General features: G+C 39.6%; 1 protein-coding gene across 1 annotated transcript in view; it reads left to right on the top strand.

The window, feature by feature from the left end:
* The window catches only part of grk5l (G protein-coupled receptor kinase 5 like), a 37,168-nt gene extending 26,843 nt beyond the window's left edge, over positions 1-10,325 (top strand). Inside the window, exons 5-16 of the mRNA XM_079562384.1 lie at positions 743-840; positions 1,262-1,354; positions 2,950-3,013; positions 3,114-3,254; positions 3,422-3,612; positions 4,071-4,108; positions 4,192-4,281; positions 4,346-4,554; positions 4,756-4,893; positions 6,172-6,309; positions 6,392-6,523; positions 9,740-10,325. Of these exons, the coding sequence (XP_079418510.1) occupies positions 743-840; positions 1,262-1,354; positions 2,950-3,013; positions 3,114-3,254; positions 3,422-3,612; positions 4,071-4,108; positions 4,192-4,281; positions 4,346-4,554; positions 4,756-4,893; positions 6,172-6,309; positions 6,392-6,523; positions 9,740-9,823 (1,416 nt within the window). The 3' untranslated portion in view covers positions 9,824-10,325. The remainder of the gene's footprint in view (positions 1-742; positions 841-1,261; positions 1,355-2,949; positions 3,014-3,113; positions 3,255-3,421; positions 3,613-4,070; positions 4,109-4,191; positions 4,282-4,345; positions 4,555-4,755; positions 4,894-6,171; positions 6,310-6,391; positions 6,524-9,739) is intronic.
* The last annotated feature ends 5,373 nt before the right edge of the window (positions 10,326-15,698 follow it).

A 15,698-nucleotide genomic window follows, 5' to 3' on the forward strand; every position in this document is an offset into this window, starting at 1 on the left:
ACTCTACAAATGTGGAAAAACGGTCAATTCCTTTAAAATTTCGTATGTACAACGCTGGCATTCATAGACAGTGATGCCTCACTTCAGCCTACAATTAGAGGGTCCGGCCTTTGGTCTTTTGATGATGAAGAAAATCGTGACCTCCAACAAGCAAACTTTCTTACCTCTACTTTAGGGTATTTTGTATTTTATTGTGATTACAGTTGGAAATTAGCCTTGAATCCTGCAGGTTTACATTCATGTAAATGACATGGACATGTGTTTATCACACATGTCCATGTCATTGACATACACTGTCCCATTTAAATAAAATGACATAATAAATACATATGTTTTTCCTTGCTGGGAAAGTTGACCGCAGCATTTCATTAAGCATACTGTGCATACTGTATTGTGAGTAGGTGGGTGAACAAGAGCACCTGGCCGGAGGAAACCCTCCCAGACACAGGGAGAACATGCAAATTCCACACAGAAACGTCCACATTGTTAAAACTACTGTATATTTTGCTTGCTTTTGGGTGCTAAAATGTATGCATGCTTTGATTTTGGAATAGTCCTGATGAAATCTCATTCTTATTCAGTTAGTACATCACACTCCTCACTTTCTTTGAGACATCTCCAAAAGTGGTCTTCCTATGATCAGGCTCATACCACCCAATGCCTCAAATACTGTCTTATGTTTACCCGGTGTAATAAAAAGTAATGTCATGTTTTAATGTCTGCCACCTTTGTGTGTTTACAGTCACCTCAACATGTCGACATCGCAGAGGGCTTCGCGGACCAGTGCAGGGAGAACCTCCTGAACAGCCCATGTAAGGAGATCTTCTGCAACTGCCGCAAGTGAGTTCCTGATTTTTGTTTTTGTTTACTAACAATGAGTGAAGGAGTGAGAAACTTTGAATTGTTTTTTGTGGTTCAGACTTATCCCTAACTTTTGCAACACACAACAACTTCAAAGGATGAGTTTTTTTTTACAAGTATCAGGGAGCAACACTGTTACAGAAAACACCTTGCTCAACACCTTCAGATGTTTATTTCTTTGGTTCTGTTTTGGTCTGCATCTCAAAATTGTTCCGAACCCCTCGAGAGTTGACAGCGACACTGACCTGGATTCATTAATGACATCCTTGGCCTATTGCTGACACTTCCTGAAGATTTGATAAATAAGCACATAATTCACGCCTCGCTAAATCACTTATTCAGAACTGTACAGCGTGAACCGCACAAGCGTCCTGTGTCTCACTGTGCTCTGTTGGTTCAGGGCCGTCCACGGCTACCTAAGTGGTGCTCCTTTCGCCGACTACCAGAACAGCATGTACTTTGATCGCTTTCTGCAGTGGAAGATCCTGGAAAGGTGAGTGGAAATATTATTGCCCAGTGATACAAAACACCAGCAATTCTCAAATTACATGGGAAGTGAGTAAAGGCTATTGAGCTCATTTGTACGTACATTGAACATCCAGAATAGTCTTTAAAAGTTGTTTCAATATGAATATCTGGATGCTGTCTCTGGATTTGATGCACTGTAAAATGCATTGTACGTATATAATAAGTTTATTGAAATGTGGGTATTAAGGACTTTATTTGTATTGCGCCTTTCACAGACATGGTCACAAAGCGCTTTACATGGGACAATTTACATTCACTCCATACTCGGTTGTGGTAAGTTACCTTAGTAGCCTCAGCTGCCCTGGGGTAGACTGACAGAAGCGCAGCTGCCAATCTGCGGTTCCTCGGTCAAAACCACCCATCGCTCTCTTACATACACTCATGCACCCCAATGTACATGTTTTTAGTAGTAGGAGAAACCAGAGAACCCGGAGGAAACCCACCGTATTTTCCGGACTATAAGTCGCTCCAGATTATAAGTCGCACCATTGTCACTACCTGGGCCTGGAGGCGTAGCTGCACCGTTAACAAGCCTCTCCCGGCAGCACGTTGTTCAAGCTCTCATTTGCAAACTCGTTCCTAGCTGTGGCCATCTACATTTTAGCTTGCGATTACCTTTTTTTGTTTTCTTCACTGCAGTAAGAGTAACCGCTTTTTTTGCCAGTCCCTCACAAGTTTCTCACTCACTCCAAACTTTCTTTCTTCTTCAGTGGTACAGGAGTAGCAGATACTGGCCCACAAGCCTAGATCGCCCTCTAGCGACTGTCAGTGTGAAAATAGCAAACATGTGAAATTGTATATTTTGATGTATAAGTCGCACCTGAGTATAAGTCGCACCCCCAGCCAAACTATGGAAAAAAAGTGCAATTTATAGTCTGGAATATACGGTACGCAGACACGGGGAGAACATGCAAACTCCACACAGAAAAGCCCCGTCCAGATGGGAATCGAACCTGGGACACATCCTGCTGTGAGGTACGAGCGCTAATTGCTGCCGCCCCAGACTACAATGCACTATGCAACTTTTAAATTTCATACTTCTGCGTAGTTGACCTTTCAGTGACCCAGCTGTGTGGGTGGTAATCTTGGCGCCTTCGCAATTGAATCAAAAGGACAATTTGAAATGTGGCAATTGGCAATTTGCAAAAAGGCGATAAAATAGGCAACACAATCTCCTCTACGAAACAACATGAGGAAGTTTTTCAAACCAGATGCGAGGACCTACAAAGATTTAAAAAGCTGGAGGAACACAGTACAGCAGCATAGATTAACATAATACACTATGAGCAATGCATAATGGATTGCGATAACTGTTTGCGAACAGGAAAAGTATGTTGCGTTGTCAGGAAATATGGTGCCTCTGATCACTATAGACTTGAATCCATTCTGTCAGAGTCTATGAGAGGCAGTTAGAGTAAAGAGGAGGCTTTCAGCGCAGCATCCACCCTTTGAACAGGAAACGCAGCAGGCTGGTATTGAGTTCCCCAGATGATATCTCCCCCTGAATCGATACTATATGAATGCTTATTAATGGATTTCACTGTCTCTGTCTTCTGTCAGGCAACCGATCACAAAAGACACGTTCAGACAATACAGGGTGCTCGGGAAAGGCGGATTTGGAGAGGTGGGTTCATAATGTTAATGGATGGTTTAGGCCCTATTGTATTATGCTGTATACTCTATAATGACGTTATGTAATGCTGTACATGTTGTCCCTATCGCAGGTGTGTGCATGTCAGGTCAGAGCCACAGGGAAGATGTACGCCTGCAAGAAACTGGAGAAAAAGAGGATCAAGAAGAGGAAAGGGGAGTCCATGGCACTGAATGAGAAGCAAATTTTAGAGAAGGTCAACAGTAGATTTGTTGTAAGTAAAATAATATTGTGAATCGTAGCTCCTCCGTTTTTCCCAAATATTTTGTGGTTTTAACGACACAATCCCTGTGATATAGAAATCATCAGTATTCTCTCACAATGTTAGTGTAGATTAGTGTATTCCGTATGGACTTACACCTGCGTTTTTTTTTGCTGTAGGTAAGTTTAGCCTATGCGTATGAGACCAAAGACGCCCTGTGCTTGGTGCTGACCATCATGAACGGAGGAGACTTGAAGTTTCACATTTATAACATGGGAACGCCGGGTTTTGAGAAGGACCGGGTTCAGTTTTATGCTGCTCAGATCTGCTGCGGATTGGAGCACCTGCACAGGGAGTCCATCGTCTACAGGTAACGCACCAAACAGTGATATGCGTTGTGTTTAAACTTTCATTTTATGGTGTCGTCTATTACAAATGCTGTCTATTTCTCAGCACATTATTTGAATTTCTGGCTTTCAGATGACTGTTTTGGCAGCATTACAGTTTGGCCACAGTTTTGGATCTTTTGTTATGTTGGCCAAGACACACATTTTGTTGTGTTTATTATTTTTGGGGTATTTTATTAAATTTGAAATTCAATTACGATATACAACAATGGTGTTTGTTGTTTTTTTAAAGTACTGTCAGTAAGAAAAAAGTTAAATGATCTGAAGATGGATCTGCAAAACATTTTTATGTACATAAAAGATAACTGGACATCTTCTTCCTGAGTCTGCTTCCTGTATTTACATTTTGTAGATTTTTCCTCATTTTACCTCTGTTAGACAATTATCGTTTGTTTATCCTTTAACATGTTTCGTTTTGCAGAGATTTAAAACCAGAAAACATCCTTTTAGACGACAATGGTGAGTGAAACGCCATGACTCTATTCACGTACATTCACTCATAATACTCACCATATTTATGACATTGCATTTTTTCCTTTTAGGACACATTCGTGTTTCTGACCTGGGACTGGCCATCAAAGTGCCTGAAGGAGACTTAATCAGAGGGAGAGTGGGGACAGTCGGCTACATGGGTAAGAGCATCATTTATTGATTTTACCAACATTGAAGCCATTAAACCCTTTTGTTTTTTTCTAGCTCCGGAGGTTATAAACAATGAAAAGTACGGCATGAGTCCAGACTGGTGGGGACTGGGCTGCCTCGTTTACGAAATGACAGCGGGACGGTCTCCTTTCCGTGCTCGAAAGGAGAGGGTGAAGCGTGAGGAGGTGGAGAGAAGGGTCCAAGAAGAAGAGGAGGAGTACAATGACAAGTTTACAGAGGACACCAAGGCCATCTGTCGAATGGTGAGTATATGACAGATCTATGACCATTTGTAATATAAAAAATATTTAAAAGGGAGAACAATATACTATTTATGTACTACTTAAAGTTGTAAGTAGATTCCTGTTTACACGGCTCAAAAACTATGCTCTTAAGGTATCTCAAAGAATCTGTATTTATTCAGTGGCGTATTTAATACAATATCTTCTCTTGTGCGGGACCAGCTGCTGACCAAAGACCCGAAGCAGAGACTTGGCTGCCAGTCAGACAGAGCAGCAAGCGTGAAGGCGCACTTATTCTTCAAAAACATCAACTTCAAGAGGCTCGAGGCAGGCATCGTGGAGCCGCCATTTGTGCCTGATGTGAGTAGATTACAGTGTTACTGGTATTATGGCTGCATTTATGTTTTTGTTACATACAGTATTCCTTACAAGTTATAATGTGTTACATTTAGGGCCGGGACTTTTTTTCGATTAAGTCCAATTAATTGATTACATAAGGTTTCATGCGATTAAAATATTAATCTAAATTAATCACACGTTACACACTTGAGCGGAACATACAATTCCTTTTTCCTACAAGATGTTGCTTAGGAACGAACGCCACGTAAAGCCAAAATTCACTTAACCTCTAAAACCCCACCTGAACTGAGTACATTTTCTCCAGTTCGGCTTTACCCAAATCTAAAAGCTTCTTGAAATAACTAGCGACATAATAGCAACAAAAAAAGTGACAAAAACGCCTCAAAAGAGCGACAGATGTGACAAAAATGTGATGAAAAAGTGACAATAATATGACAAAAAAGCAACAAAAACGCCACAAAAAAAGTGACAAAAACGCCTCAAAAGAGCGACAGATGTGACAAAAATGTGATGAAAAAGTGGCAACAAAGTGACAAAAAAGCAATGAAAAGAAATGTCAAAAAAGTGACTACATCAACATCCGTTAGAATTAGTTTTGTAGGTCTTAGCTTTCAAATGAGGCTCAGTTAAGGCGGGAATTAAGAGGTCATTCTCCAAAATAAATTAAACTGCTATTGCCAGGCCTCACATCTCCACTTAAAATAATGTAGGAATGAAACATCTAAAATACATTGCTACAGTGTCTTTGCCGAACGTTCACTGTTACAAAGCGCTGCACACAATGCAGACGATCACTATTTTTGCTGTGGTTCATCAAAATAAAGTGTTAGAACATAGGCCTATACCTAATGTTAGGCTGTAGTCAAAGTACAGCAGCAACATCTCCATGGCGACAAGCTGATGATTTCCCGCTCCCAACAGCGTCCTGAGTCCGGTTTCAGGAGAGACAAAGAGTTTTACAAGAAAAAACACACCAGGAATCAAATGAGTGCTTGTATTTCATTTTATTTATTGGATGAAATGTTGCGCAGGGTGGCTTTGGGTAAGTTTCATGGACTTGACATTTCGTGTGTCTATTCATAGCGCTCAGACAATAAGTTCAAAGATAACACATTACTTTTAAACACTGCTCTAATAACTCCCAGATTGTCGCCAATGGAAAAGTGAACTATTGCACGTATTAGTCTTATCACCATATTCAACTGTATTACATAATGTTCATGTTATGCAATTCTGTGCCATGCTCAATGTTTTTCTTTCCAACTCGTGTCTCAACAGCCGCGGGCCGTCTACTGTAAAGATGTATTAGACATTGAACAGTTCTCCACAGTCAAGGGAGTCAATTTGGACCAAACTGACAACGACTTCTACTCCAAATTTGCTACGGGCAGCGTTTCCATCCCATGGCAGAATGAGGTAAGTGTGCGTGACAGTTCCCAGTTAGAAGCAGGCAATAACACGTGCGCACTTATTTCACCATATTTTTCTTTATTTTTAGATGATAGAGACAGAGTGTTTTCGAGATTTGAATGTTTTTGGACCTCAAGGCACACGACCCCCGGATCTGGACTGGAACCAGCCGCCAGAGCCCCCCAAACGCAGCCTACTGGACCGGATCTTCAGGAGGCATGTGAGTAGATGTAGAGTCAAAAAGAATATAGACATTGTAATCTGGTGCGTAAAGATCTGATCAAAATTTTATAAAATATTTTGTTGTGGTCAATAAAGCAATGGTGCAAACACAGTCCGTGTGAAACTGCAGGAAATTACCTGGTCTGCCAGTTTCTTTTTCAAATGTGTAGACTGTAGTGAGTTAATGCTTTACATTGCGTTATACATTCACGCTCCACTCTAAGTCCTAGTAAGATCATACTGTAGTCACAGCAGTGCTGGGGCTGATGGAAATATGGCTGTCAAAGTGTGCCATCGGTCTTTACTGACCACTCCCAATCACCCACTCAGTCCCACATCACATTCATACATGGACAAGGTGGGTGAAGTGTCTTGCCCAATATCACAACAACAGTATCGGTCAGATTCAAACTGCCAACCATTTAGTTTAGTCTTTATTGAAGGGACAGTGCACAGAGACATTAAGCTCACAGACAGATATGTTCTGCACCAGATTTTAGATAAATAGCTAGTTTCCATCTGCAGTCCCTGGTTACACACAAAATATACAGCAACATTGTAAGTACAGGTAAAAAAATTATATATATAGCCTGCACACATACACAGCATCACACCTGTATAATACAGCCACACCTCTCATTTACTGCCTCACATTCACATTTATAAGCACTAACACAAATTTTATAATACATTTCAAACTTCACAGTAAAATGTTCTTGTACATGAATATATACACATAAGTTGTCCTGTGGTTCAAACATAGTGTCCACCTCAGTGTGAGCAGCTTTGAGTGCTCCAAAGGCACTTTTTAAGTTCTACTGTGAACTGAAAATAGTCTGCTGTGAGCTCGTTCCATTCCTTTATTGCTTACGAGAAGGCTGATTGTGCAAAAGCAGTTTTACGTTTGGGTATGCTACACTGCCCCCTGGCAGAGGCTCCTGTGGTTCTAGTTGTCACAGCTGATGTGTACTGGATAAAATGTTTAAGTGGTGTTGGTGCAGTGTTATTTAGGATTCTATGGGCCAATCGTATTAAAGCAAATCTTTGATTATTGTCCAAATTTATCCGTCTGTATTTTCGAAGGACTAAACAGTGATGTTGTTGTGGTTTTTGGTCAAGGATTTTTTTCCAACGGCCTCATAGTGGTTTTGTTTGCCTGGGACCAGCATGTTATACAATAATAAAACCGAGACATAATCATTTCGTTAAAATAGGTTCATTGTTAGCAAGTTTCTAATACATTTGAATGTTTTTATGTTGTACCCGAGACTCTGGCACATTTGTTTGATATGTTTTTTAAAGCTAAGAGTTGGGTCTAAAATGACACCCAGGTAGCGATATTCACTGACATTTTGTATTGTTTACCTGTTTACAGTTATGCTTGGAAAGGATGATGTTTTATATTTGTTTACAAAGTACATTGTTGCTGTTTTCTTAATGTTTAACATGAGACTTGAGTCATGAAGCCATCTTGCAACCTTCTTCATTGCTGCCGTGAGTTTAATGGCTACCTGGTCAGCATCCTTTTCATGACTGTATCATCTGCATACATCTGGATATTAACATCCTCACATACAGATGGCAGGTCATTTATATAGAGGGAGAACAGAAGAGGGCCGATTTTAGAGCCTTGTGGCAGTCCAATATCAGTGGCAGTCATACTGGATGTGGTGTCACTGATACGGACTGGCGGTATCAAATGCCTTGCGGATGTCTAAGAAAATTGCTCCTACTACTCCAAATTTTGTTTGATCGTTTCTGTGAGAAGGCAAAAAGCCCAAACTGCATGGGATGTAAAAGGCCTTCATCCTCCAGACGTTGTGTGAGTTGCTTTACGACCACTTTTTCTAATATTTTTGATATAGCGGGGGAAAATGATAATTGTACTGATGTAGTTGATTTGTTTCCTGCTTTATGAATTGGAATAATAATGGCTGTTTTTATTGTGCTAGGGAAGGTGTTTTCAGTTATTGATTGATTTATCAGTTTTGTTATTGGCGGAATAAGAGTATCTTTGTAGGTTTTTAGGAAGAGAGTGTCCAATCCGTGGATATCCCTAGACTGTGAGCTTGATAATGTGGAGAGGATTTTGTTTACTCTTGTTTCATTTGTTAGTTCTAAACCTAGTCCATTTTGATTAAATACAGATTCTTTGCCCTGATTTTGAGGGAAGTTCTTATTAAGGATTTGTACAGACTGGATGACATTTTCATTAAAATGGTTACTTATGTCAAGGCTGTCGTAATAATAGTGCCATTTATATTTAATGTTGTAGTTTCATTCTTTGTTTGTAAGTTTGTCAATGCTTTTCCATAGCAGTTTAATGTTTCCTTTTGCAGCTTTTATTATTTCTAAGTGAAAGTCAGCCCTGGCCTTCCGGAGCAGCGTCATCACTCTGTTCCTCAAACTTTTAAAAATCAAGCGATCGGTGTTTAACCGTGTTTTGTTAGCTCTTTTAAGGGCTGAATCCCTACTTTTCATTAGGGTCCAAGTTGCAAGGTGAAGGTAGGCTTGGCTAGTGTTATTATTCATATTGCTTGTCATTATTGCATATACGAACAGAGCAGCAACAATACCTGCCATACCTGGTGGCGCCATGTTCCCACACTCATCCAACATCACATTTCACTCCACACTCGGTGGTGGTAAGTCCATTTGGATCCATGGATGAATCCTCAAACCACTGAGACACTGTCGCTCCAGTATGTCGCCCCAAATGGCTTCTCTCATCACTTCATGTGCCTCCTTACGTACTCATTCAGACTAAACATATTTCATTTTATCAATAACAATCTGATAATGTTGTCAAGACAACACAATAGATCCGGAAACATTAAAGGACCTTGAGACAATATTATTGTCTGATACATTGCCAAAGATTGCAGACAATAGCAACAAACTCATACTTCACAGCCACAATTAGGAGGATGAATGTTATATTGTATTTTGGAACAATAGAATAATATCAAGCATGGTACAGTATAATGTGTGCACGCTTTCAATCAAACAAGCTGTTTCAGATTGTTCGCCTAAAACCAGGGGGGGACATCTCAGACATTTTTAAAACTACATCTAGTTATTGACCATAAGGTTGAAGTAATCAAGTGTGTGTCAGCTACACTAGTCTCGATGAAGCGCATTTGAAAGATACATTTCCAACAAACCTACTATCATTTGAATACTACAACCTTAATAAATCTTTCTGCTCCCACAGCACCCAGAGGTGTCCATCTCCAACAGCCGCGTGCAGTCTTCCAGCGTCAACTCCGTGGACTCCATGTCTAACTCTGCCCCCTAGTGGCCGAGCGTGGCTGCCACACTTTACTTACAGAAACAGAAATAAGACAAGCTCCAAGGGGGGCCTCCCTGCTGCTGCCTGCCCTGGTTTAGACCTGGGACCTCTCCGCAACAGTCGGATTCAGCCTGTCCTGCCTAAAATGGTCAATTGACCCTGGGCATTTCGGACGGTGCGAGAAGAGACCTTTTTGGGACTAACTTAACTTTTACCCTCAGGATTGTTGGACAATAGAACAGAGCCACTGAAGAGGATAGTAAAACAAGCTAAATATTCAGGGGATCCACTGTATATGAAGACCGCCACAGGGAACAGAGGATGGGGTCTTAGTGAATTTCTCTCTTGAAACTTCCTTTTCTCTTCACTTCCTGACCTGTATCTTTCATATATCTACTTTCCATCTCTTATCTATCTAAACCCAAGCCGTATGCACCATAGAAGAGGAGTCTCCTACTCTTTTTTACTAATACAATTTCTACAGATCAGGTGCTCCAATATAAATCATGGAAATAATTATTTCCATGATTTATTATTAATTCAATGTTTGGTGTGTAAAATATCAAAATTACCAGATTAAACAAGGTCTAAAGTCAGGCCTCAAACAAATCTTAACCAAGACACAAGCTAGACTGAGACTAAACTGGGTCTTAACACTGGGGTGCCTGACCTATTTTCAATTCGGTAGCAAATCTTTTTTTTTAATTGTGAGAAAAAAAGAAAAAAAAAGTCCGCCCCAGTTGGACCAGGTCCAAATCAGGACTAAACCCAGAGTTCATCTACCTTGTCTCATCTTTCAGAATTTCATATACAGCCCTATCTATCTTACACAACTAATAACTTATTTACTTTAAATATCACGCCTCCCATTACCTCAGACGATCACTCCTAAACATTCTCAAACACACCACCTCAGCAACCTCAACACATCGATGTACATTGCCTTGCGTAGACTCAGGCCAAAGATGACAATTTTTGGTTTTGCAACAATATTGTCATGCTGATGAAATTGTGTTTCGACACGGAGAACCACACACACACACAAGAGGTCAGATCCTGGAACTGTTTTCTAAAATATTTGTTAAATACTATGAGCCTGCAGACATATCATAGGCTTTTAAGCACAGTAGGCGCCGCGCTTATAATGACTGACTGATTTGTGAGAAACGTGTTTATCGTGAATTTGATGCATGGACAAAGTGTAAGTAAGGACAGCTGTATCCCTTTGCGCTTCTGCATACCTCATTCCAGTGATGTTAACGTTAGGGCTGCACAATTGGGAGGAAATGTAGGAATTGCTACAATATGTGTAATATAATGATATGGATGGTTGCGGCCAATACACTCAAAATAAGGTAAACCATACACACAATTAAAATTTTACTCTAAAACAGTGGTGTTGCTTAGGAGCCACCTTCAACGTATCATGACAATCCAAGACCTATTTAACATATGAACATTATTTCAGTTTATAATAGAAACATTTTGCAATTTTTAATGTATGATATCAGAATACACTAAGAGTTCTGCTGATTCAAGCAATGATCATCAGGGTAACTTTTAAAAACCATAAAAACACAACCCCACAACTCACTGAAAATGGTGCCACAGATTAGTTTAGTTTATTTCATTATCTGAAGGACAATGTGCAGTTACATTTAGAAGATGGCTGCACCACACTATTCTAATTTCCATCTGTTATCCTTTAAGGAATAGGCCACTGCTTTTCCATACTGAGATATGTTCTTACCTGAGCTGAGATGAATTGATGTGTACCTGTCTGGTCTTTACGCACGAGACCAGACAGGTACACATCAACTCATCTCAGTCACTTAAAAAGGCCAAAGATGTTGTTAGCATTTAGCCTTTCAAACAACATCTTAGGTCTTTTTGCGTGACTGAGTGCACGCACAAAGACCAGACAGTTACGCATGAAGCTCCAGTAAGAACTTATCTCAGTATGAAAAAAACGGTGGCCTATTCCTTTAACAGTCGCTCTCTACTTTAAACTATGGAGAGGAAAACAACTCTGCTCAGACACTTTAAACCTAGAGTTGAATTAAAGCTCACACAAGGAAAAAACAGACCTACAATTTCGCTTGTTTCATGCAAAATAACGATTCCTACGCTCACTTATGGTCATGAGATCTGGGTAATGACTGAAAGGACACGATCGCGAATACAGGCAGCCGAAATGAGTTTCCTTCAAAGGGTGGCTGGGCACACCCTTAGAGAGAGGATAAGGAGCCGGGTCGCCTCCCTCAGGAGTTGTTCCAGGCATGTCCTATTGGGAGGAGGCCTTGTGGACGACCCAGGACACGCTGGAGGGACTAAATGTCTCCGAGCTGGCCTGGTGTCGCCTCAGGATCCCCCCAGAACAGCTGGAGGAGGTCTGCGAAGATCGGGAAATCTGGACATCTCGCCTCCATGACCCGGCCCTGGATAAAGTGAAATAAAATGGGTGGATGGATGGATATACAAAATCAAGGAAATGAACATAGAATGGAATAATATGGGCAATCAGCAAAATTCATTTTTTCCTTAAAACATGAAGACAACACTCTGTCTGTCGAGCACCACTGAATGTGCAGATGGAAAATAATGTCTTTATTGTGCAGCCCTAGCTCTAGCATTGTACACAACACAAGTCTCCCCCGGTTTACCACGTCACTTTATATTTGACAATATGTGAAGTTTAGAAATGAATATGCTGTACAGAAATCTCCTGTTTTTCTTTTTTCTTTCTCTCTTCTCTACTTTCTGCACAGTCGCTGCCCTCATCGAGTGGAGAGAAGCACATGCACTCAGCCGGACTTACAAGTTGCACATTTTGAAAAACTAATGACATTTTGTTCAATTCAAGGCACATTGCTGTATAGAAACTGTCACAAAAACTGCTCCTTTTCTATCGTTGCTTTAAGAGCTTTTCAGAATAAGTGTCTTCTCGCTCTCCCTATGCCTTCACCGTTTATGAACAACTGCTGCATCGCGTCATCGTCGTAGTATTTGTGTCAAGAATATACTATATATACGCGATATGTCATTTGCTTTTTAGAAGATGTTCTTCAAAATGCCTCACAAAACTTTACGGTCTTCCTCTTGTGCAGTGTCCATATACAAATGAAGACAGGGTATTTAACAGCTGCAAGAAATGCTACGAGGATTAATAAAAGGGTTTTTATTTTGAAATAGCACAGTATGTTACACGCTTTGTGATCATTTACAATATTGTGGAAACATAAACCTAATTTATTTATATTTTAATTAGTATGTACTTAATTAGTATTACTAAAAGGATTATAGACTTGTGTGTTCATTGCATAAAGAGCATAGTTAACAACCATTGTGTATGGAGATGATCAATAATGCAATGTGGCTGTAAAATCAGTGCATTATCATTTTATTTTAATTATTATCCAGATTAATCACAATTGAGTCAGCATTGTAAATTGAATGGTTGCAAAACTCCAAATTATTTTTCATATTCTGATGAGCAGGATGTGTAAAAGTGAATTAGCGGCACCAGAGTCGTTCGCACTTAACAATATCTTATTTGCAGATCTGATTTGGGGCCCAAATACTGTATTCTAAATGCTAAATTTCAATGTTAAATTTGGTGCAGTATGCCCACAGAAAGATGGATGCAATTTTCAGGTTACACTCGATATTTAGCACCTGTCTTAATTAATGACCCCCTTAGTCTTTATAACGTAGTTGCTATTCCTACTATAGATCTGTTAAAAAAAAAAAGAATATTGTTCAAAAGTTCCTTTATTTCTGTAATTCAACTTAAAATGTGAAATTAATATATGATATAGACTCATTACATGCAAAGTGACAAATGTCAAGCTATTATTTGATGATTATGGTTTAGTCCATTTTCAAAATATTCTAATTTTATGAGATTTTTAATTCGGGGATTTTACAAGCTGAAAACAAATAAAGGCTACATGTCTCACGCTACATCTAATGAGTCGATCATGTATTAGTTTCACAGTTTAAGTTGAATAACAGAAATGAATGCACTTTTTAACGATATTCTAATTTTCCGGGTTTCACCTGTATATGTACTGTGAGTGTGAACTGAATCTTAAATTGAGATTGCATTTACAACATTTGTCTGACACATCACAGTTTGATGTCTACAAATTTCATATTGAATAGCTGAATTTTAAGAATATTTCCACAATATTGTAATATGTAATGCATGTACAATGGGTAAAGAAAGAGGAAGACACATAACACACAAAGAAGTGGCCTTTCCACAGCAACACAGCCAATTTAGACGGAGCAAGGGTTTCAGCTCTTCTCTCACTACGAATGTCTTTTTTCCTAATATCTTCTACTATAGTGGTTCATGCAGTAACTCTATGTTGTTCTTACCAATCTGGAACACAAGCTGATGTTTCTTTCTCATAGACTCGATAGAGAAATATGTTTATAGTATATTGTATGTATATGAATCTAAATCAGACTAAAGTGCCTCCTTGAAAGCATGATCTCCACACACACCCTCGCACTTTGTTATTCCATTGTCTGACGTTTCTACTTGGAGACCCCAGATTTTTGCCGATAAAGCTTTGTGGTAAAGGGAAGATAGAGAGCTATATAAGAGGAAGAATAGTGTAGGGATTTTCCTTGTTCAATGTGATGTACAGAACAGTGCTGAGTGCATGTGAAAGCAAAGTCCACTGTGTCCTTTCGAGTCCCAATAAACTCTGTGCTATAGTTTGAATACTCCACACTGTTGTTTGTCTTGTTATTTACAACGCCTTTGATGTATTTTTGCTGCAAAGCCTCATAATTTTACCTTAAACTCGTATTAAGAAAACCTGTTGCTATAAAAACTACAAAAATATCAGAAACAAATCAGAACATTCAATAGCATAGTGTGGATTAAGGAAGGATGAATGATTTTAGCCTTAAATAATACCAAGAAAATACTAATAATGTTTAGTTACAGTCACAAATGAGTTTATTAGTTTCACAACTTTCAGGGAGCAAAGTGAAGCTTTACAGTCACAGTAATAATAAAAACTTGTTTGCTGGTTCACAATCAACATAGATTATTAGATTAGACATTAGATGTGTCTTTTTCATGTATAGCTGCTTTTACAATATACTCAAAGAGGACATTCCACTACTACTACTACTATTACTACTACTACAAAAAACAACTCACGTACAGGGGCTTTCAATCTGAGACCATTGCCCTAAACATTTCCTCTCTGTCCCGGACAGTCCCATGAATAATGCAGTCTGTCTCGGGACGGTGGTGCTCATTAAAACATAATGCTCCTCTTGTGAATGGAATAGACGGCGATATGACCCACTTCTGCTCCATTGTCTGATCAAAGAGAGAAGAAACATGACTGCTTTTCCTCTTCTAGCACCGACTGGGATAGCACGAGGTTTCTGTGTCCCTGTATTAAAGGCCATAGGAACAGAAACATCAATCATGCCATATAGAAGCAGAGGGACGCGAGGTTTCAGGTTGAAGTGGGTAATTATCCACCTTGTTTTATTTTCCAAGTGCAAAAATCCCGTTCATTAATCAGACGACCCGCTACTCTCCCAACAGTTTCCAGTTTGTGGGCTGGTGCCATTGTTGACTTGGCACTTGAAGTCTGACGCAGAGCGAGTTGAAGCAATATTACTGTTAGATAATTTGGGTTTTGATTGGACTTGGTCAGCAAGGTTGTCAAAACAAGAGCTGCTTGGATCACATTTGTAAGAATACATTTGTTGTTGTGTTATATAATAGTGAAGCCATTGTTTGCGAAAAGAAATGTCAACAAATTTGCCACAACCCAACTTTGGTGATGTAAAGCCACAATGTCACACAACGCTGTTACATTGACAAACACGCCAGTTGAACTAA

The sequence above is a fragment of the Gobius niger genome (assembly GCF_951799975.1).
Source record: "Gobius niger genome assembly, chromosome: 1".
In the NCBI taxonomy this organism is placed as follows: domain Eukaryota; kingdom Metazoa; phylum Chordata; class Actinopteri; order Gobiiformes; family Gobiidae; genus Gobius; species Gobius niger.